Genomic DNA, 19952 nt, shown 5'->3' with positions numbered 1-19952 from the left:
ATGAAAATGTTATTGAAATTTGTGAAGTAAATTATTTTTTTTCAAATCATCTCAATCCAAACACACTCAATGACGATGGTGATGATCTTGATGCAAGGAAAGAGTTAAATAATAACAACAATGAAGTGTTTGAAAGTGTTAGGCCATATAAAGATATTATAAATCTGTCAGTGAGAAAAGGAATTAATGAACTTGTAGATTTAAGGTTACTTCTTGCGAGGAAGAAAGGAATAGGTTTGCCATCTTTTTTTGGATAATTTTGCCCCCTCACAAATATTCCTCCACTCAACCTAGCCTTATAATCGGATGATTCCCCAGTAAAAATCGGTAAAATGATTCCGCTGACACGTCTATGTGAGTTTAGTGATCTTTTTTCCCAAAAAAAAAAAATTTGACGATCAAACGGTGGTATTTTGAATAATTGAATGACAATTTGGACCATTCACTCCATGCTTTAATGTTGCTGAACATATCTCCCACGTGCTATAATTCAGACTAATAATTAGTAGTACACCCTATAGGCTACAGCGGCACCACGTCTCTTACTAATCAAAAATCAAAGTTAGGGGCGTTGATAGAATAAAATGGCACACAAACCTTTTTGCCTTCATTGATTGCTGCTCCGTGTTCAGCAGAAGCTTTTACTTGGAGAGACAAGTCAGCACACAGTCGCCCCCGGACGCAGAGGCCAGAGGCAGTTCAAAGTTTGGGACTTGGGGTCTGGCTGCTAAGTGCTAACTCCTCCGATCTCACAGGAAGAGATATTCCCTGATTTGGATTTTGCAGTTGGATCCACCAATGGGGAGAGCTCCGTGCTGTGAGAAAATGGGATTGAATAAAGGTCCGTGGACCAAAGAAGAAGATCAGATCCTCATCAGCTACATCAATGAAAACGGCCGCGGAAACTGGCGGGCGCTTCCCAAGAAAGCCGGTACATTACTTATTACTCTTTTACTACTTGGAACTTAGGCTGTCTAGTTAATGAAAATCTTATGCACCGTCTTCTGTTTAGTACTGCCGTAGTTAATCCTGTCCTGCTTGCGCTTGGTTTCTTTCTTGTTGGGCACAGGTCTGTTAAGGTGCGGAAAGAGTTGCAGGCTTCGTTGGACCAACTATTTAAGACCCGACATTAAGCGTGGAAACTTCACCCAGGAAGAAGAGGACACCATTATTAAGTTGCATCAAGCATTAGGAAACAGGTATAAACTATAGTATAAACTATAAATACGTGTCTCTGCCTCTACTCTCTCTTCTCGTACCTTGTCTAGACCACTTGATTCATCAAAGCAACTTTCATGCATTTTCTTTACTTACCATCATGGGATAATAATATATATATAAATAATATGTTTTTGTGGTTTGGCATCCATCTTAATTAAGATGAGTCCTTCCTTTGTAAAAGGAAAGGGAAAAGGACAAAGAGGCAAGAGAGGAAAGATGAAATGGATTTTCACGTGATTCTTGACTCTTCCGTCCCATCTGATTGCAAATAAATACTAGATTGATCGTGTCTTTTGTTTTTGTCTTTGGTCGGTTGACAACTTTAAATTGCAGATGGTCCGCAATTGCAGCAACATTACCTGGACGAACCGATAACGAGATAAAAAACGTATGGCACAGTCACTTGAAGAAGAGATTAATACCAGAGCAGGACCACGACCAGCACCACCAGGGCCAGGCCGTCAGAAAAACCAAACCAGAACAAGGGACAAACAAAGCATTATCAGTGGAGAAGCCCAAATTGCATTGTCAAGATTCAAATTCAAGTCCCGTGAAGATAATTGTAAGCAAACAGGAGCGGGGCACGAATAATCAAAGCTCTTCGCTGCAATATTCCTCCAGTGACGACATCTCCTCCTCCTTATCCTTCACGGATGCCACCACCACTACTACAATTCCTGATAACCCGACTGAGATATACTTTACTAATTCTGGTGATGGTGATTCAGTTTCAAACAAACACCAGGAGTTGGACCAGGACATCTGGCACGATGTTGTTTCTTCCCAAGACCATTCACTGTCTCCGGTACTCCATCGTGGGGGTTGTGGTTTTAACCCCTTCACCAATGATGATATCAACTTTTGGTGCGACCTTTTTACCAGAACTGAGGACATATCTCATCTGCTTGAATTTTGATGTTGTCTGGTACAGGTAATAAGATGATACATTACAATTCTATTCTTGCGTCTCTCACCTTTTGTCTTTGGTTGTGGTCGGTCAAGGGAGCCATTGGATTCTTTGTTGCTTGTAAAGCAAATATATCCGCAATTCCGGGGGGAGATTCTATGCTTGGATTTTTATTTATTTTTTTTTTTTGGGATAAGACACCGAGATGTATTAAAGACAAAAAGGAAGGATAACAGAGCTCACCTAACTAGTCCAATCCATCCTAATACTACAGGGAACACAGAAGCAAAGAAAGTTCACGAGGGCATGCATAAAAAATCACAAAACTCTGAATCAGTTTACTGCCCAACTTCGCCAGTAGTTCAGCAAACTTGTTAGCTTCGCGATAGCTTAACTTGCTGGAGCTGCGAAAGCGGGCATCTGCCATCCATAATAATAGGATGCAAAAGATGATCAGCGTTAACGGTAGAACTTAGGAAAGAAATAATAATATATAATATTGGCAGCACGGTCTACTTCAACTTCTAAAGCAGGAATTTTGAGTGAGATGGCCAGATGGATTCCATCTCTAATGCCGCCCCAGAGTTCCACTAATATGTTGGATGCAATGCCCGATTTCATGCTGTGTCCCATGATCCAGCAGCCACAAGCATCCCTGATGGAACCAACCCTCCACCCCTCCGGGGAACCTGCTATGCCAGGGTTCCCTAGGGCAGAGCCATCACAGTTCAGCTTAACCCAACCATTCTGGTGTGGAATCCACTTAACCAAAATCTGAGACTTCCTTGAGGATGAGGATAAACAGAGAGGGCCTAGAGAAGTATCTTCTGCTGCGAGGCCAATACACTATCTGAGAAAACAGGGAAAGGGGGGGAAAAAGGAAAAAAAGAAAAAGAAGAAGCAGCGATATAGTAGGAGTATTTGTCGGCTAAGCTTATTTTAATTTAAAAATAAAAATGTGTCAGTCAAGCTATCAAATGATCATTTGAGGGGGGAAAAAAGGGTTTCCAATGATTGATTTTGCCAATCAGTTCCTCAAATTTTCATTTGCAAATTAATAAATTTCTCAATGGAATTTCCAAAATTCTAGTGGTTATCTTCCGTTCTTTTAGATAGTCTGTGCTGGCTATTTGGTTTTAATTAGTAGTAAAAGCAGGTAGTAACATCTAGTGACAAAATTTCGGCACGCAAGAAGTCAAAGTTTTAACGGTAAAAAAGTATTGCTGCTGATAGTCCAGTTGGAGATGCCGCCACAAAACAAATAATTTGGAAAATTTTCAGCGACCGTGTGAACTTTTACAAATAACGGCATCTGCATCTTCGAAGGATTAGTCCACAATATTTGGCGTTAGCTCATGAGTCATGTGTATGCCGAAACTAACAGATAAATTAAAAATTAAAAAAAGGGGAATTGGTGTCAAGCAACTATCGACGACCACCGTACGTGGACAGCTGCGTGAAGATTCAGGAAACATACGTACGAGAAATCAGAAGTTCAGAACGCGTGAGGATGCATTTCGGTCCCCTCGTCACGTGTTTTCTATGGACCAGTAGCATGGACGGCTGGTAATAAAAATCGTTCAAAAGGATATAAAAATTTATGAACTAACTGAACAATTTAAATATTTTTATAATGAAATTGTAATATTTTATTACTTTTATATAAATTTTATGTATGATAATTACATATCTGTTATAATAATATATAAATAAATTAATTTGAATTACAATCCATTTCAAAATCTTCGAACGATTGTGACAAACCTTCGATGCTCTCGATTATCTCAGTCGTGTTAAACGTGCTGCACTAATAACAGCGCTGATAATTGAAGATGCGTGTCGCGAAATTTTACGTAGTTGAGGTCTCCCGACTGAATTGTCGAAAGGCTCTGGCCCATGAAATATTCGACCGAATCTTTCATCAATTTTCGGTCCAACCACGTGAATTGTGACTGCTTGCCACCAATGTCCCAAGTCCCAACATGCCGGTACTTATCACAGCAATCTCCGCCGCTAAATGTTTGCCCCATTTCAAAATTTCAACCTTTTAATATCAATAAATTGACAATGCTGTTAGTGAGTTTATTTTTAAATTTTAAATTTAATATGAAATATAAATAAATGTGAGGATCACATCAGAATAAAAAATTAAAAGTAACTTTAATAAAAAAAATGAATATTTTAAAGTATTTTAAAATAAAATATATGATACTTTTAATAAGCCTGTGACACGTGCAGGGCACTATGATTGGCCTTTCGTATGCATAATACTACTGATTGCTCTTATTTACTATTAATGATAATTGTGGAGACATTCCACGCACGTAATCTTTTCTATTCTTTTATTTATTTATTTAACTAGTAGAAAAAGACGACAAATTACACCGGCACAACTGATGACGGTCTCACACCCATGACAATTGATCGGGGGCTGATTTCATTTTTCACGCATAAAGCCAGGTTGCTGAGATAAATTCACCTATTCACATGGTTTTCGCGAGTCAATTGTGTGATTGATGCTTTATCCAGATTAGCTAAATTCTTCTCAACTTAGCGCGATTTCTCAACCTTCTAATTTATCATCTCACGTCAAATGCTTACTTAGGCTAAATAAAACTCCATATTACATTGGAATAATGAAGGTGTAATAATTGTCGTCTATATTTTCTTAAATTATTATATTTCCTTCCACTGACTGAAGGCAAGATTTTATGTCATCCTCTATCTGTTTAATACATTCATCCTGCCTTCGAGATTTTGCCAAAAGAGGGGGAAAAAAAAAGAAAAAGAAAAAGCTGCGCCGTAATTCTGGCTTTAGGAAGATTGGCTCCGTTACTTGAAACTGGTCTTGGACTCTCTGATCGACAATAGCCACCACCAACTCATACCTCTCGCCAATTTGTCATTATATATGGTTGCTTTTCAACAGTTAACTCCCATCGACTCGGGAAAAGGAATGGGTTGGATGGTACGAGGGGAGGGAGTGTAAACAAGACGTTTTGGGTTCGAATCCTTCTGCTTACATTAAAAAAAAAAATCCCATCGACTCCCCCTATCTCTATTTCGTAATAGAAATGTCACTGCAACCAAAAAAAAAAAAAAGAATGCCTACGATTTGCCTTTTATTGGATTAATAAAGTGGTAGAAAGCCCACCTCAATTTACTGGAAGACCACTTGTGCAGTGAGGCTTCCATAAACGATTTTGTGCCCTAGGAGGCCCAATATTGAGTGGATAGAAAATAGGGTATGAGCCGTAGAAAATATTGGGCCTAGTTGCAATAGAGGAAACTATGGGCCTGCATCAATTTTTCGGTATCAAAATTTCTGATTATTTCTTCTTGCTAATTAATTGCTATGGACGCCCCTAGACTACCACTTTTCCGTATATTACCAACTAAACTATCAGTTTTAACTCCTCGCTAGCTTTGCATTTTGTTAGCAAAATACTCATACTCATCAATTGGCATCGTTTTTGTTCAGAAATAGGTAAGAACTTTAATCAATTTTAGCAATGTGATGTAAATTGATATATCAGGTACTCAAATGCCATAATTATGGTAATTTAGAATAATATTACAAAAAGTGATAATTTGAAACTACAAAATGGAATTAACTGCCTTCAGTTTTTCAAAAACTAATTTTTTAAATACTATAAATTTTTTTTTAAAAAGTACTCTAAAAGGTACTCTAAAAAGTAGTCTAAATTTTGTTGAATATTTAAAAAATCTCAAAATGTATTTTAAAAACTCTACTACTCTTAAATATTCAAAAATATTTTCTAAAAATATCCAAAAATATACTCTAAAAACTCTGCTACAGTAAAATTTTTCAAAAACACCTCAAAAAACAACTAATTCAAACGGAGCTCTAGAAACCATCTATGGTTTAATTAAATTCATGAACATGCCCAATTTTTGTAGCTTACCATTTTCACATAAAAATTTTTTCCTTAAAAACATTTTCACACAAAACTTAATAATCCAATCAAAAGTAACATACATATATATATATATATATATAAATTGAAAAAACGAAAACTATATATAAATCCAGAAGTCAGGTGTAATAAGGCGGTTACAGTGCTCCGATTAAACCGACCCAAACCCAAAACTATATATACGTACATTAAAAACAAGAAAACCTTAAACGGCATCGTAAGAGCCGTATTAGATACTGGCCGACGCCGAGTCACCACATTGGATTGTTCGCCTTTTCTTCCCCTGGGCGTGCGCGTTCCTAGGGATGCAGAGCAGTTTAGTGTCAATCTAGGTTTTGGGTGCCCTATCTAAAAGTCGACACCAAATTTCTTCTTCGCTCAAAATTGTTCTGTAACTGAGCTTCGGTTGTGGGCAACTAAAGATGGCTACTGCTTCAGGTATCCCAATCTTTGCATCCACTTCAGATAATCATCGATTCAACTTTTCCCCCCTTCTCACAACAGAATATCTATGTTTTGTTTCATGTAATTCGATGCAATTGATTTTTTGTGCTATAGCGTCAAGATCGAGATTTCTTAATCCGAATTAACCTGATAATAGATGTTCTGATTCAACCAGTATTTGTTAATTAAATGTCTTGGGAAAATCTCTTCTTTCATAGCTTAGCCGATTTCTTTGTGGAAGTGAGATTGATGGTGGGTGGTTTTGTCAAATGAAATTGCAGTGGCTTTTAAGTCTAGGGAGGATCATAGAAAGCAGCTGGAATTAGAAGAGGCGCGTAAGGCGGGGCTTGCGCCGGCGGAGGTCGATGAAGATGGCAAAGAAATCAATCCCCACATTCCTCAGTATATGTCGTCAGCACCTTGGTATCTCAATGCTGAGAGACCCGTAAGTTACCAAATTATCTTTCACTACTTATTTTGTTTTTTTTTTTTTTGCGGTTTGTTTTGGGGAAGAAAAGGGGATTCCTTGTTTTGGTCAAATTGATCTTTGGCAATTTATTTGTCACGTAATTGACTGCAAAATTTGATTTTTTTGGGTGTTAAAGAGTTTGAAACATCAAAGGAAATGGAAGTCGGATCCAAATTACACCAAATCATGGTACGACAGAGGTGCCAAAACATTTCAAGCTGATAAGTTCCGTAAAGGAGCATGTGAGAAGTAAGTTAACTCTGCCTCCTTTCTTCACTCAGTGTATGCATCTATCTAGTGTATCATCCTTGCTCTTACTACTTTGCTATGGGCATATTGTGAGGATTTGGGGGAAACTCACCTCCCCAAGCATTACCTATTTCCTCCAGGAGCTTCTAGAAGTTCACTTGATCCTTTTTTTTAGCTTCCCATCAGTAACGAACGGCTTAAGATTGAATTAGGTTTAGAGTATATTTTGTTCATCAAGATTTCTCTGCTGTTACAGCTGTGGAGCTATGACTCACAATGCAAAATCATGCATGGAAAGGCCTCGCAAAACTGGAGCAAAGTGGACCAATAGGAATATTGCGCCAGATGAGAAAATTGAGACCTTTGAACTGGATTATGATGGTAAAAGGGACCGATGGAATGGATATGATGCAGCAACTTATGCTCAGGTCATTGAAAGATATGAAGCAAGAGATGAGGCAAGAAAGAAATTTTTGAAGGAACAACAGCTTAAACAGTTGGAGGAGAAGAACAATAGCCAGAACAAAGAAGGGGACAGTGATGAAGAGGATTTTGAAGATGCTTTGAAAGTAGATGAAGCTAAAGTTGATGAGAGCAAGCAGATGGACTTTGCTAAGGTAGAGAAGCGTGTTCGAACTACAGGTGGTGGGAGCACTGGAACTGTCAGGTAATTTTTTTCCTCTCTCTTGTCACTTCCGGCGGACATGTGCGTTGTGAGTTTTTTTACATTGTTCTGTGCTTTTCTCTGCATGGTCCAATTTTTCATCTATATTTACTCTTTTGAATTATACTGTGTACTGATGCATCTTTTTTGTCAGGAACTTGCGTATTCGAGAAGATACAGCAAAGTATCTTCTTAATCTTGATGTCAATTCTGCATACTATGACCCCAAAACCCGTTCTATGCGTGAAGATCCTCTTCCTGATATGGATCCAAATGAGAAGTTCTATGTTGTAAGGACACTTCTACTCCAAAAGTCGTCTTATGTTTGGTTTCCTTTGTTCTGTAATACATCATTTTTCGTGTATATGTTCCGGTGGTACCAATTTTTGGTTCTTTATGTTTCAGGGAGATAACCAAAACAGATTAAGCGGTCAAGCTTTAGAGTTCAAGCAGCTGAACATTCATGCTTGGGAAGCATTTGATAAGGGCCACGATATTCATATGCAAGCAGCTCCATCCCAAGCTGAATTACTTTACAGAAATTATACGATCAATAAGGAGAAACTGAAGGGTCAAACAAAAGAGAGTATCATGGAGAAGTATGGCAATGCAGCTGCTGAAGAAGAACTTCCAAGAGAACTTCTACTTGGTCAAAGTGAAAGAGAAGTCGAATATGACCGTGCTGGTAGGATCGTAAAGGGCCAGGTGATAACAAAATTAATTGTTATATTCTCTTGTTTACCTAAACTTTGTAAATTTGGTTCGGTCTTGCTGTGATGAGATAAAAGAGTTAAGATTGCGTGCTTGCCTATTCATTAGCTTCTATTTTACTCTAATGTGGGTTATCTTAATCACTATCTCCTAAATTGGGAGGCTTGGTGAAATCCCAGGGTGTTCAAGATTTGCAACAATATTTGGGATTGAATGGCATTGGAAGATAAATTTTATTGAATATCTATACTCGAACGATTCAATTTTTACTCATTGAGCTCAAAATAATATTAGAGAGAGACTGTTGTATGGAGTTTAATTGAAGCCAAATTTTCTTTTCAATGGCTTTTGATGAGGTCATCACTTGATTTTACACAGGGGGATATCTTTCATATTGTGCTTATTTGTATCATTAACTGTCTTTACCTTCATCTCGATTTACTTTTTTTTTTTTCCTGTTTGTGATGGCCCAGTCAATTTATGAGTTTTGTTCAGCTTCATGCTATACTTCAGTTTACAATTTTGTCTTCACATAATGCAATGTGTCAAATTAGTTTTAAAACGTTGATCAGGGCACTTTTCTATTGACTTTGTTCTTTTTCCGCATGGGAGGATCAGCTGGCATGTAGCGGAGGATTTTTTATTCTAAGATTGCGTTCAAATGCTTTAATGTCCTAATTCATTGTGTATGTGCTTTTCTCTAGGAGGCATCCCTTCCACGTAGCAAGTATGAGGAAGATGTTTTCATCAACAACCACACATGCGTCTGGGGTTCGTGGTGGAAGGATCATCAATGGGGCTACAAGTGCTGCAAGCAGACCGTCAGAAACAGCTATTGCACTGGGTCTGCTGGAATTGAAGCTGCTGAAGCTGCAGCAGATCTTATGAGGGCAAATATTGCCCGTAAAGAGGCTGCTGAAGGTTAGTTTCTCTTAAACGCCATTTTCGACAAGTTGCTATAGTTTTTAAGGTTCCATCTTTAAATTGTCTTTATTGTTGTTTTTTTTTTTTCAAAGTTATCAAATAACAATGTTGGAGCAAAGATTTCAATACATAAAGCAATAATTCGATATGCTGTTGGACCTCTGAATGAAAGTTTGGTATACTGGTGTCTGTAACCTGACAACTTGTGCTATAAGATGGGAACTTAATTTCTAAATTGAGGTTTTCTGGATGAGTTCATATATTGGTATGTATATGGATCTGAACTGTCATTGTAAAACCAGAAACGCCAGATCCAGTAGAGGAGAAGAGGCTTGCTACTTGGGGAACTGAAGTTCCTGATGATTTGGTTCTGGATGAGAAAAAGCTGGCTGAAGCACTCAAGAAGGTAAAGAAGATTTTTGTGATACATTTTTGTAATTGGTTTGCTAGGATTTGTGTATGACTTGATATGTGATGCGTGGATCTTTTTGAGCAGGAGAATGAAAGGAGAAGGGAAGAGAAGGATGAAAGGAAGCGCAAGTACAATGTCAAGTGGAATGATGAGGTCCGCCCACTTGTTCCATTGTCAGCTTCATTTTGTTTTCTCCCGCCTATTCTTGCGGTTTACTCACCTGTCCCCACCTTGTATCTATCAGGTTACGCCAGAGGAGATGGAAGCATATAGGATGAAGAGAGTCCATCATGATGATCCAATGAAGGACTTCCTGTAGCTGACGTTGGTTTAAGATACCACAAAATTGTGGAGAGGGGATGCTGATAGGTCTGGAGTTCATTGGTCGAGGTTTTTTCATCTCTGTATGCCATGTTTTGGTGCAGGACTAGAGTGAGAGTGACTATGTACGTGTGATCTTGGTTGGTTCTGCTTGTTGACTCTACCTGCTGTAAAACCTTGTTTTCCACTTTTTATAGCAAATAAAATCCGAGGGAAATTTTTGTACATATGGGAGGATGTTTGTGTGTCTCGTGGCTGTACATAATTAGATATTTATTCAAGTTTATATGCTGTGCGAATGCTCTGCTATCTGAGTATGTTGGGGTTAAGCCCCATACTGAGCCTGTTCGGGATCAACCGAGCAAATTCGTGCTCGAATATGTAAGATTGGAAATTTATCAGCAGACCCTCGAATTTTTCCTTCCAAGAAAAGAAGCAATAAGTTAGTTGACCGCCGTTAAAGCCTAGTCTTGCCGGTTCCCTGAAGGTTCTTTTATGTATCCAACAAACAAGAACGTTGTAAATCAATAGCGCCTCCTGGCCAGAATGACCACTTGCAAATGTGTACGTCACCAAAATTACGCTTTATTCTAAAACATGTTACTGGAACACGGCGGGAAAGATAAGCAAGAAAGCGTTCAATTAATTGCTACAAGTAATGAGCCAGCTGCTCTTGAAGCAGCATCTCTGCGCGGAATCGAGTAATAAATTCCTCTGCTCGCTCGTTAATTCCGTTCATCTGTGGCGATGCCAGCACCAGCGATTCCCACATATCATCTGCAGAATGCATGTTCTCGTTCAGTTTCTCCTCTTCTTTGCTCGTTCCTGCCGTGTTTTCTCGTTGATCAACGAGCTCAGGCTTCTCCGTATTCAGCGTCGATGGACATATCTCCTGGTACTCTTTGCTAGCAGTTGTTGCAGCAGCTTTCTTGGGTGGCTGCGAATGCACCCTAACCAAGGAAACCGCAGCAGGCTCGATAAACAGCCGGTCAATATACACAGCCGACGGTCTTTTATGGACGTAGTAGGAGCGTAAAGTTTGTGTTTGTGATGGCTTGTGTTTGAATCTCTTGCGCTGGACTTTGGACTGGGTACAAAAGGCAGGCCAGCAAGAAGTCTTTTTGCCAGTTTTCTTCAGCCTATTCTTGGGTTTCTTGATGGTTTTGGATGGATGAAGCTTGTGTAATTTGGTTTGCACTTTGTCAGTGAAGACCCTCCACGCCTTTCTTGAAGGCAAGAGTTTGTTGAAGCTCAAGCAAGACATAGAGACAGCAAAGAGATGGTGGACGGGATGGGAAGGTATGCCAGTATCCGGAGTGGGTTTTCTTTTATACTTGCTAAAACCTGCTGGATGGGTCGGCATACGATGCTCTGCACCAGTGATCACTTAATTCTTACGCTAATTGTTTGACGCGGAGGAGAAGAAAAAGCAGCCAGTAGCTGTCAAAATGCGTATAGTTTCCGCAGAGTTATTAATAGTTAATTTACCATCTCGAGGATAGGATAGGATTAGCTGATTATGACCTCTTGGAGCTTTTTCAAATTCTTGATCTCTGCTACTTGCTCCTCATCCATTTAATAAATTGATGCTGCCTTTTGCCATATACAATATTCCAGAATCGGAATGCGTCCCCTGGCAGACGTCAAGGTCATGGATCTAAGCCGAATGTTGTACTATTCTAATTGGTCATATTGTAGAGTTTTCCTAAGGTAGTCAAGACATGCATTGCTTCACTTGTAATGGACAGGTCATTCACGAGTTTAAGTCATTAAGAGAATAAATAGAAAATTACCATTGATTCTCTTTAGGAAAAAAAAAAAAAAAAAGCAGAGGAGGAAAAAATTGTGCTGCTGAATTAGTGGGAAGTTGAGCCAACATTGACCAGCTAATTAGCAATACATTTCTGGAAGTCTGTATGATTGTAGTTGACACAATACATCGATTTGATTCAGTTGGGACATGGGATTATCCTAGTTGCTGTGGTGCTCATACGTACTGGTCTATCAGACTACCCATAGTTTAGGGTTTTACTAGAGATGAATATTCAAAAATTAAATACCTCCAATGAACACGAGAATGATAGTGAGTGAATCTACGACTGACCGAGCAAGCCTGCACAAAGTGTTTTTGATTCGTTAATGCTGATAGCATTCGTGAATCGTGATAATCATACTCCGGGGCTCTAGTTATCACTAAAATTCTTTCTTTCTGCACAAGCTGAAAATGATTTGGAATTGGAGGGGCCCTGTTTGGGGTGGGAAGCAAATGACAGTAATTACTTTTGAATCGCTTGCGATCAAAACTTCTTGCACTTATCTTACGGGAAGGAAGGATGCAGAGAAGACAGTGTCGGACTGCTTTTCTTTTGGGTTCCCAATCCATCCCGGCGCCTGTCTTCCCATCACCATTCCAAATTTCGGTTAGCGACCAATTGTTATTTGTTAGAGTAGTAGTATAATTTACTTCTGCCTCTCCGCTTTTTTGATCAAATTTCGGGTTGCTTGCTTGCTCTCTCCCACTCATGATCACCTTTTGCAGGGCATACTTTGCTCAGTTCATGCTGATTTTTAACTTGAAAAAAGGCTTAATTTGACTAAGAAAGTTGGAACGGAAGTGGGCAAATCAAAGTTGCGGTAGATTTGATCCCAAGACAGAAATCGTAGGACAAGTACATCTTCCACTTGTGTTCTGTCAATTCTTTGTCACCCTATTGAGGGGTCTTTTACCTTGTTTATTGTTCATTGCGTGAAATTGTACTTCACATGCAATTTGGAGAATTCATACAATTCAGGAAGCGAAGGATGAGGCAGGGACCGTCTACCGGACCAACCAGAACCACCTCCCTATACTCAAAAAAAGTTCCAAATCCGATTAAGCTACATTCTTGCCCACCAAATTATTTTCCCATGGACCCAACAGGATATTTCTTCACAAGCCCATTCGTTACAACTTAGGCAAGACTGCTTCCCAAATTACCGCTTGGACGAGGAGAAAGGCAACCGCTGCATGTCTCACACAATGAATAGAAATAGATTACATAGGCAGATCTAGAGTGCATCAGATGAATGAGGAGGAGCCTTTGATTGATTTTCATTCATTCATGGCTGCCAAGTGCCAAGTGACACAATTATAGATATCCAAGCAAGCAAGGCTGATCCATCACGAGTGCGAGGTGTCAAAAATGGTTTTCAAGTCTTCAACTTCCTCTCCTTCTTGATCCTGTTAAGAATGTCCACTGCTGCTAGGCTTCTCGTAGCTTTCTTTGTATCGCAAAATTTTGCAACTTCACACATAATAATGTTAAAATCGTTATATAAGATCTGGGCCATACATTTTTTTTTTAGCCAAATCACGGCCGGCAACCTTCCAGACGGTTGCTACCTACAGCCATCCCTGCCCCAACTCGCACATCAAATATTAAACACAGCTACAAGGGCGCTAATAGTTTAGGATAACCGAGTTTGAAACGAAGAGCTTTGCTTATTAAAGTAGTCTTCTAACTTAGCAATTACTACATGTTACCGAGGAGTTCCAATGGCATGAATTGTAATCTGATACAGTGGAATCCCCAATGCCGTATGGTCACAGTCATTCCACACAGAGATATGTGGCGTATACCCGGCACAAAGGGATTAGAAGGGGTGCAGCAACATGAATTGTCGCAATATACCTTCTCCAAAAAAAAGGCCTGGAACTCTATAACCAAGAAACAATTACAGCTCACAACAATGAGTAATATTAAATTAAAATCAGTCACTCATTCAATGGTGAAGTACATACTCGAGCAAAATTTTGAAAGAAATATCTAAGATCAAGCTCTAAAAGAAAGGGACGTCTCCCATCCTCTGTGATCCTCAATTTTCTTGGGGGAAACAGCTACCCTTGGGCACGCCAAAAAAGTTTTCCTTCCCCACGAAACGTAACCAAGAAGATTATACTACCAGAGCAACACGCTGGATATCTCAGATGAGTGCCTGAACTCCAAATTGTTGCATTTCTCTAAGCCTCCAAATTGGGTAAATGGCACCTTCTCCAAGTTCTTCGGGAGGCACTTGCTGCATGGCCCAAGCATAGTACACAGTATGTATGGTATCCTGAATTACCAACAACATTAACAGGCAAAAGTCAACAATGAATATTAAATACCAAGAAACAAAACAGACAAAAGAGGATTGAGGCGCAGCCTTTCACCATACAATACATCTCCTAGACTCTTTCTTTTCTGTTCTTTGCTCATTTCACCTTAACCTTTGCCTTTTCTTTCTTCACTTGCTCGTTTCCATGTAACCAGTAATGAATATGATTGTGGAATTTGGAAAACATACTCTCAATAATAATCCTAATTCTAAAACAGCATTGTTATATCTCACCGTTGGAAAGTTTCCAATAATAACAAAAACAGTTGCATACGGTTTCCTTTTTCTGTTTTGCCAAAAAAGTTGTGGAACTAAAGATGCTACCAAATGCAGGCATATGTGACGCAAATGACTCGAGAGAAAAAAGAGTCACACAATTTCACCTTGCCCCCTTCTGTCACTGCACCATGTCTATCACGTACACAGTAGATTTGTTGTGTTTGGAACTGCACATCAACATTTTCAACGTGTAAATGCAACACTCCATATAAAAATAAAAAAAAATTTGAACACTCAGCATTCTGTTACTTCAGGAACACAGAGAGAGAGAGAGAGAGAGAGAGAAGTTTATACAGTCACAATAATTATTGGAGAGTCTCCCATCATTTTGGTCTCTCTAACCTCCACATCTGATATATGTAAAATCTGCATAAATGCAACGCAACATCATTTGGCATTTTGGAATAAACAAACATGTTAAATAACTTCAAGACATGATCAACATCATCCCAAGCTAGTGATTATAGCAAATTTCAAGCCAGGGATAATGCATTTGCAACCCCAAACCTTCACATTGATACAGTCAAAGATGGTTAATCAAACCCTACTTGTTATTTAGGCACTTTGATGGTTTCCGAATGTCCTAGTGATTATCTGGGATGATACTTTTCCGAGTCCCTAACTAATTCACTTCTCATGTAATGGAAAATAGCAACGTAAAGATGCAAATTTATCAAAACTACTAAATTCTCAAGTAACCAGATATGTAGGTCAAAAAAAGCTGTTTACAACATTCATATATGCATCTTGAACTTGTATAAATATTGCAATTCGAATTCCCCAACCTTGTGATCGAAAAAAATATCCTGGCTTTCAAAAGCATTGTGCTCAGCCTTACAACGTTCAACCACCTCGGAGCTACAATACTTCTTCAGAACTTCAAAATCTTTCTGTATATGGAGATGGACTATAATGTTAATTTATCATCCACATCAACAGGCATGAAAAGATGCCAAGGCCATTATGTGGGAATGAGAGTGTAGATGGGACTAAACTCACCTTGAAATAAGCATTTAAGACTGGTTTTACCACTTCTTGAACCTCAGACACAAATTCTGGCAGAGAAAAAGACCTGAAGATACCAAATTTATATCATTTTTTGAAGTATCTTTTGATAAACATCAAAAGCTTGCAGAAAGTAGAGGTTTTCCATACGGATCTCTTTGACGTATCTCCTTGAATGACATTGCAGTATCTGTTTCTCCAAAAACAGTTTCATTTAGACTGCCAAAATAAATAGGTAAAATCAGAACTATGAACATATCTTAAAATTCTGACAAGTCTAGAAAGTAGTAACACAACATACTCCTGGATTTTGTGGACAACAGGATGATCACTGGTATCCCATCTCTCCCTTACATCCTCTGCAATCTGATAATTCAGCCATACAATAAACTTGATATCAACTTGCTGAAAATTTTTCTGTTTATCAGAGTACTAAAACTGGAAATCAAATGCCAGGACCTCCAAGGATAAACATTATATTGATTTTTTTCCCATGAATTAGCAGTGCAGAGAGAGAAGATAAGGCTTTGCTTCTTTAAACAACCATAACCAGGAATATATGCCAAATCAAGTCATTAGATTCAGTAATCGTTCTTGTTCTTTTTTTTCCTCCCCCTCAGTCTAAATACAGTTGAAGTTCAGTACCAACAATTATTCAAGACTAGTCATGATAACACTGCTTGAGTGACGGGATGAATGACAATTGAGATAATATGGAATTTACAACGAGTACTTTCTTTATCAATTGCCTCTTGCAGCATTTTTATCAATCGAGATAATATGGAATTTACAATGAGTACTTTCTTTATCAATTGCCTCTTGCAGCATTTTTATCAATAACGTTTTACACTTTCTACCCAAGAGCATGGGGAAAAATGGAATGGCCATCTACCTGCCCCTCCATTCCCCCCCCCCCCGGCGAGGGGCCTCCCAGAAAAGGAAACAAAACATGGAAACAAAAAATTGTGCAAAATGATCCTTGGTCAGTAATTTACTCATTCATCCCACCATATCACTCCTCCCTGCAAGTTGTTAAATTAAAATCAAAATAAAATGATCATGTTATAAAATGCCAACAAGTCATGTCAACATAATCACAAGTACCTCTTGGCTCTTCGTGACAACTGGTTCGCTCATCCCTCTGACGCGTTTGTATAATGGATGACCGCGCATCTGAAACAGTGAAAAGATCAACATCGATTGGAGAGTCTTGCAAGTGAAACAAAGACTTTACATGTAAGATAACAAATAAACACCCAAAACCATGAAGTACTTACCTTCTCCATGAATGTGTCCCATTTCTTGCCCCATTTGGACTGCTTAGAGGGTAAGATCACAAGATCAGTCCTAGTGCTCTTTCCAACCTTGATTGAAGGGTCTGCTTTTTGGGGAGAATGCTCAAGGTGCTTTCTCTTAACGGCATTTCCTTTCAACTCATCCTTGACAATATCATAACCCTTCTTTACAATATCAATAGGCTTAGCTTCCTTTACTTTCTGGAATGCCATTGATGCCTTCGCAGAAACAGAAGAAACACCAGACTTAAACTTGTCAAAGAAGGCTCCTGCATTGTCACTAGGGCCAGATTGCTGATGTTGCTCTTGCTGCTTTTGCTCTCCAAATTTCATTTCACCTCCGTCCTTCCCATCGGAATGAATATTTTCAGAAGCTCTAGTAGATTCTGAAGACTCTTCCTTCCTAAATCCAAATGATTCTTTGACCTAAACCACAAATTAGAATATAGTTAATTTCATGTTTGCCTGAATTGGGGCTTATATCTATCATATCAACCTCTAGAGTGCAATAAATGACAAACCTCGGCTTTAGCAGCTGAAATCTTCTCCTCCACATTGGTATATACCTAAAGTCAACATAACATGCCACAATTTAGTACCAACCAACATACATATGTGACTAGACTAGCTATTACTAGTCCTTGACTGCAAAGAGTGGTAACCAGAAGCAGATATCTGGTAACTGTGCAAGGCATGATCAAGACCACCACTCTGTTTCACGATACAAGTTCCTTTAGTAACAGCAGAAGTCCCAGAAACCCTCATAAAGGCAGTGTGTATACCTTTTTAGCTGTAGATTCGGCTTCCGTCCAGACACCATCCACATGCTTGTAAAGCTGCTCAGTGGTCTGCTTCGTTCTGCATTCGCCAGTTCACCATCTCAGGATCTCCAATGGAAGGTCTGCCAGCCTTGACATACAACAGTATGTCTCAGCCTCTAAAGGGAAAGCTAGAAAAATTGAAACAAAAAACTACAAGGGTTTTGGAACATTACCTAGCTTTCAGGTCTTCCTTCACTCCTTTCAGCTCTTCTGCTTTCTCCTTCAATTCCTTGACTGACTGTTGAAAATCCTGATTCCTGCAATAAACATATTGGATGGAAGAAAAAGTCATAAAGAATCAGAGCGGGATCTATTTGTCCACCATAGCTAGGTGATCCATTGATATGTAATCTAACATTCAATTTGCGGCATGTCAGTTAGAAAATATGAGAACAAGAAGGCCATGAATTTGCAACTGAACTTATAAAGAAGTTCAAAATCTAAGCTCAAGGAAGCAACGTCAAGAAATAATCTGAAATTTAAAGAAGCAAATATTGTTCTGCTTTCCAATTAACTTAACTTCATCATGCAAAAGAAAGCAACTTTAGATATTATCAGCTTAACCACAAAACTAGTAAAGCAACAGCCTCTATTCCTAAGTATAACTAAGCTAAGTTCAATGTGAACATAACAGCAGCAGTAGAATGTTACCAAGCGTACATTATAACCATACAAACCAGCACGTGGCACAAAACAAGAAACCCAATATAAAACTGAATTCTCCCAAAGACAAAGCGCCAAAACAATGACAATTTTACTATTTTGATATTTTCTGCAATCTTCTAGTGTGGCAGCAAACACATGCGGTTCTAGTCAGCATTAAACATAAAACGAAGCTAAAATCAGAATTTCCAAAAATCTCAAAATGTAAATCACGAGAGAGAGAGAGAGAGAGAGAGAAGGAAAAAACCATACTTGCTAGCTTCCCCCTTAATTTTGTTAGAGAACTCATTAAATACGCTGAACTGACGCCTAACCCCAAACCCATTTACTTGTGTAGTTAACCTCAATCTTGTAGCACCACTGGACACCTACACCACCAAAAAAGCCCAAAAATTTAGTAATTTGAAACAATAATCAGGACAAACATTATTATTGAGGAGGGATTTCAACAGAAGGACAAGAAGGCTAAAGGGGAAAAGAATAGAAAGAAAAGAAGAAAACCATTTGGGGTGCTAATAGCTGCCGAAAAAGGGGCTGTCTTGCGATAAACAAATCACGAACTAATTTTTTGCTGGCCATCTTCTTCCTCTGAGAAGGTTTTTCACAGAAGACTACCTCTGGGGAAAAATTTTTAGTGGGTATTTCCTGGTTTCCTCTCCACCACCTTTTCCCCGAGAAAACTCTAAGTAGGTCTTGTTCTTCTAACCTTCTTCTCACGAGTCTTGGAGGAGGGGATTCTCTGTTTTAGCTGTTTAGGGCGGTCTGTTCCAGTTCGAATTGGGTCAGGGAAGCCAGACCCATTGTCGGAAGATGTTGGGCTATTAAGATCGGACGGGCTATCAGGATGTATGGGCCAAAGATTAAAAAATTGCCTCCTTTTGCCCAACAAAAAATGTTCTTTTCAGGCCCACCTTATGCTGTTCAATAATGTAAAACAGTAAATTTTGATAGAATAAATCTTATATATATTGACAGTATATATACATCATCACGGTTGAATGCACGATACATGCAAATTTTGGGTTTCAAAATATCTTATCTTGTGAAACAGCTTTGCAAGTATTTTAATGGACTTTTTCCTCTTACTTGATTATTATTTTTAACATAATACCTTGCTCAAAAAATAAATTAACGTTAGGGGGATGAAAGGTATATCTTTTAATCATAGTGAAGTAATAATTTGCTCCATCATTCTCCGTTACCATCATTGAGCCAACCATATGACTTGCAAATTAAGACTTTAAGGTGTGCGAAGGTAACTGTTAAATAGTAGATTATTTACTCCATCCTCAACTTTTACTTGCTTGTCATGGTAAATACCCTCTGTATCCTCCGGGGAAGATTTTTTGTTTTACCTCAGGTATGCTAACTCAGAGACGCAAGCCCCAATAAAAAAAATCATGCGAGTCCATGGAACGATAAAGGGAATTTCGCCATTTTCGTCCCTAAACTTTTACACTAAAACCAATTTCGTCCTTTATGATTTTTTTTA

The 19952-nt window shown here is 38.7% G+C and overlaps 3 protein-coding genes across 3 annotated transcripts; 2 read left to right on the top strand and 1 right to left on the bottom strand.

The window, feature by feature from the left end:
* The first annotated feature begins 609 nt into the window (after window positions 1-609).
* On the top strand, window positions 610-2179 carry LOC113716458 (transcription factor MYB14-like). Its single transcript, XM_027240794.2, has 3 exons — window positions 610-931; window positions 1070-1199; window positions 1555-2179. The coding sequence occupies exons 1-3, from the start codon at window positions 799-801 to the stop codon at window positions 2135-2137; spliced, it is 846 nt and encodes a 281-aa protein (XP_027096595.1). The 5' UTR covers window positions 610-798; the 3' UTR covers window positions 2138-2179.
* A 4148-nt stretch (window positions 2180-6327) lies between these two features.
* Window positions 6328-10487, top strand: LOC113716448 (pre-mRNA-splicing factor SLU7). The gene is made up of 10 exons (XM_027240784.2): window positions 6328-6504; window positions 6792-6955; window positions 7116-7228; window positions 7485-7895; window positions 8047-8182; window positions 8298-8597; window positions 9308-9524; window positions 9830-9933; window positions 10024-10092; window positions 10184-10487. The coding sequence occupies exons 1-10, from the start codon at window positions 6489-6491 to the stop codon at window positions 10256-10258; spliced, it is 1605 nt and encodes a 534-aa protein (XP_027096585.2). The 5' UTR covers window positions 6328-6488; the 3' UTR covers window positions 10259-10487.
* Window positions 10488-13974: 3487 nt separating this feature from the next.
* LOC113716441 (mitochondrial import inner membrane translocase subunit TIM44-2-like) lies at window positions 13975-19183 on the bottom strand. Its single transcript, XM_027240773.2, has 14 exons — window positions 18962-19183; window positions 18713-18828; window positions 17971-18054; window positions 17759-17834; window positions 17498-17542; window positions 16959-17402; window positions 16786-16854; window positions 15983-16047; window positions 15832-15900; window positions 15676-15748; window positions 15462-15566; window positions 14971-15042; window positions 14781-14843; window positions 13975-14355 (listed from the first exon to the last, which is right to left on the bottom strand). The coding sequence occupies exons 1-14, from the start codon at window positions 19037-19039 to the stop codon at window positions 14224-14226; spliced, it is 1491 nt and encodes a 496-aa protein (XP_027096574.2). The 5' UTR covers window positions 19040-19183; the 3' UTR covers window positions 13975-14223.
* Between the last annotated feature and the right edge of the window lie 769 nt (window positions 19184-19952).

The sequence above is a fragment of the Coffea arabica genome, chromosome 1e (assembly GCF_036785885.1).
Source record: "Coffea arabica cultivar ET-39 chromosome 1e, Coffea Arabica ET-39 HiFi, whole genome shotgun sequence".
Taxonomy (NCBI): Eukaryota; Viridiplantae; Streptophyta; class Magnoliopsida; order Gentianales; family Rubiaceae; genus Coffea; species Coffea arabica.
This window is presented reverse-complemented; position numbering and strand designations above follow the sequence as displayed.

Excerpts from the sequence above, each read along its gene's own strand:
- LOC113716458 (XM_027240794.2), top strand. The coding sequence starts at position 799 with ATGGGGAGAGCTCCGTGCTGTGAGAAAATGGGATTGAATAAAGGTCCG. Across the intron at positions 932-1,069 it reads GGCGCTTCCCAAGAAAGCCG|GTCTGTTAAGGTGCGGAAAG; the intron begins GTACATTACTTA and ends TGTTGGGCACAG. Across the intron at positions 1,200-1,554 it reads CATCAAGCATTAGGAAACAG|ATGGTCCGCAATTGCAGCAA; the intron begins GTATAAACTATA and ends TTTAAATTGCAG.
- LOC113716448 (XM_027240784.2), top strand. Across the intron at positions 6,956-7,115 it reads ATCTCAATGCTGAGAGACCC|AGTTTGAAACATCAAAGGAA; the intron begins GTAAGTTACCAA and ends TGGGTGTTAAAG. Across the intron at positions 8,598-9,307 it reads GTAGGATCGTAAAGGGCCAG|GAGGCATCCCTTCCACGTAG; the intron begins GTGATAACAAAA and ends GCTTTTCTCTAG.
- LOC113716441 (XM_027240773.2), bottom strand. The coding sequence starts at position 19,039 with ATGGCCAGCAAAAAATTAGTTCGTGATTTGTTTATCGCAAGACAGCCC. Across the intron at positions 18,055-18,712 it reads ATTAAGGGGGAAGCTAGCAA|GAATCAGGATTTTCAACAGT; the intron begins GTATGGTTTTTT and ends TGTTTATTGCAG. Across the intron at positions 16,855-16,958 it reads GGGACACATTCATGGAGAAG|ATGCGCGGTCATCCATTATA; the intron begins GTAAGTACTTCA and ends TCACTGTTTCAG.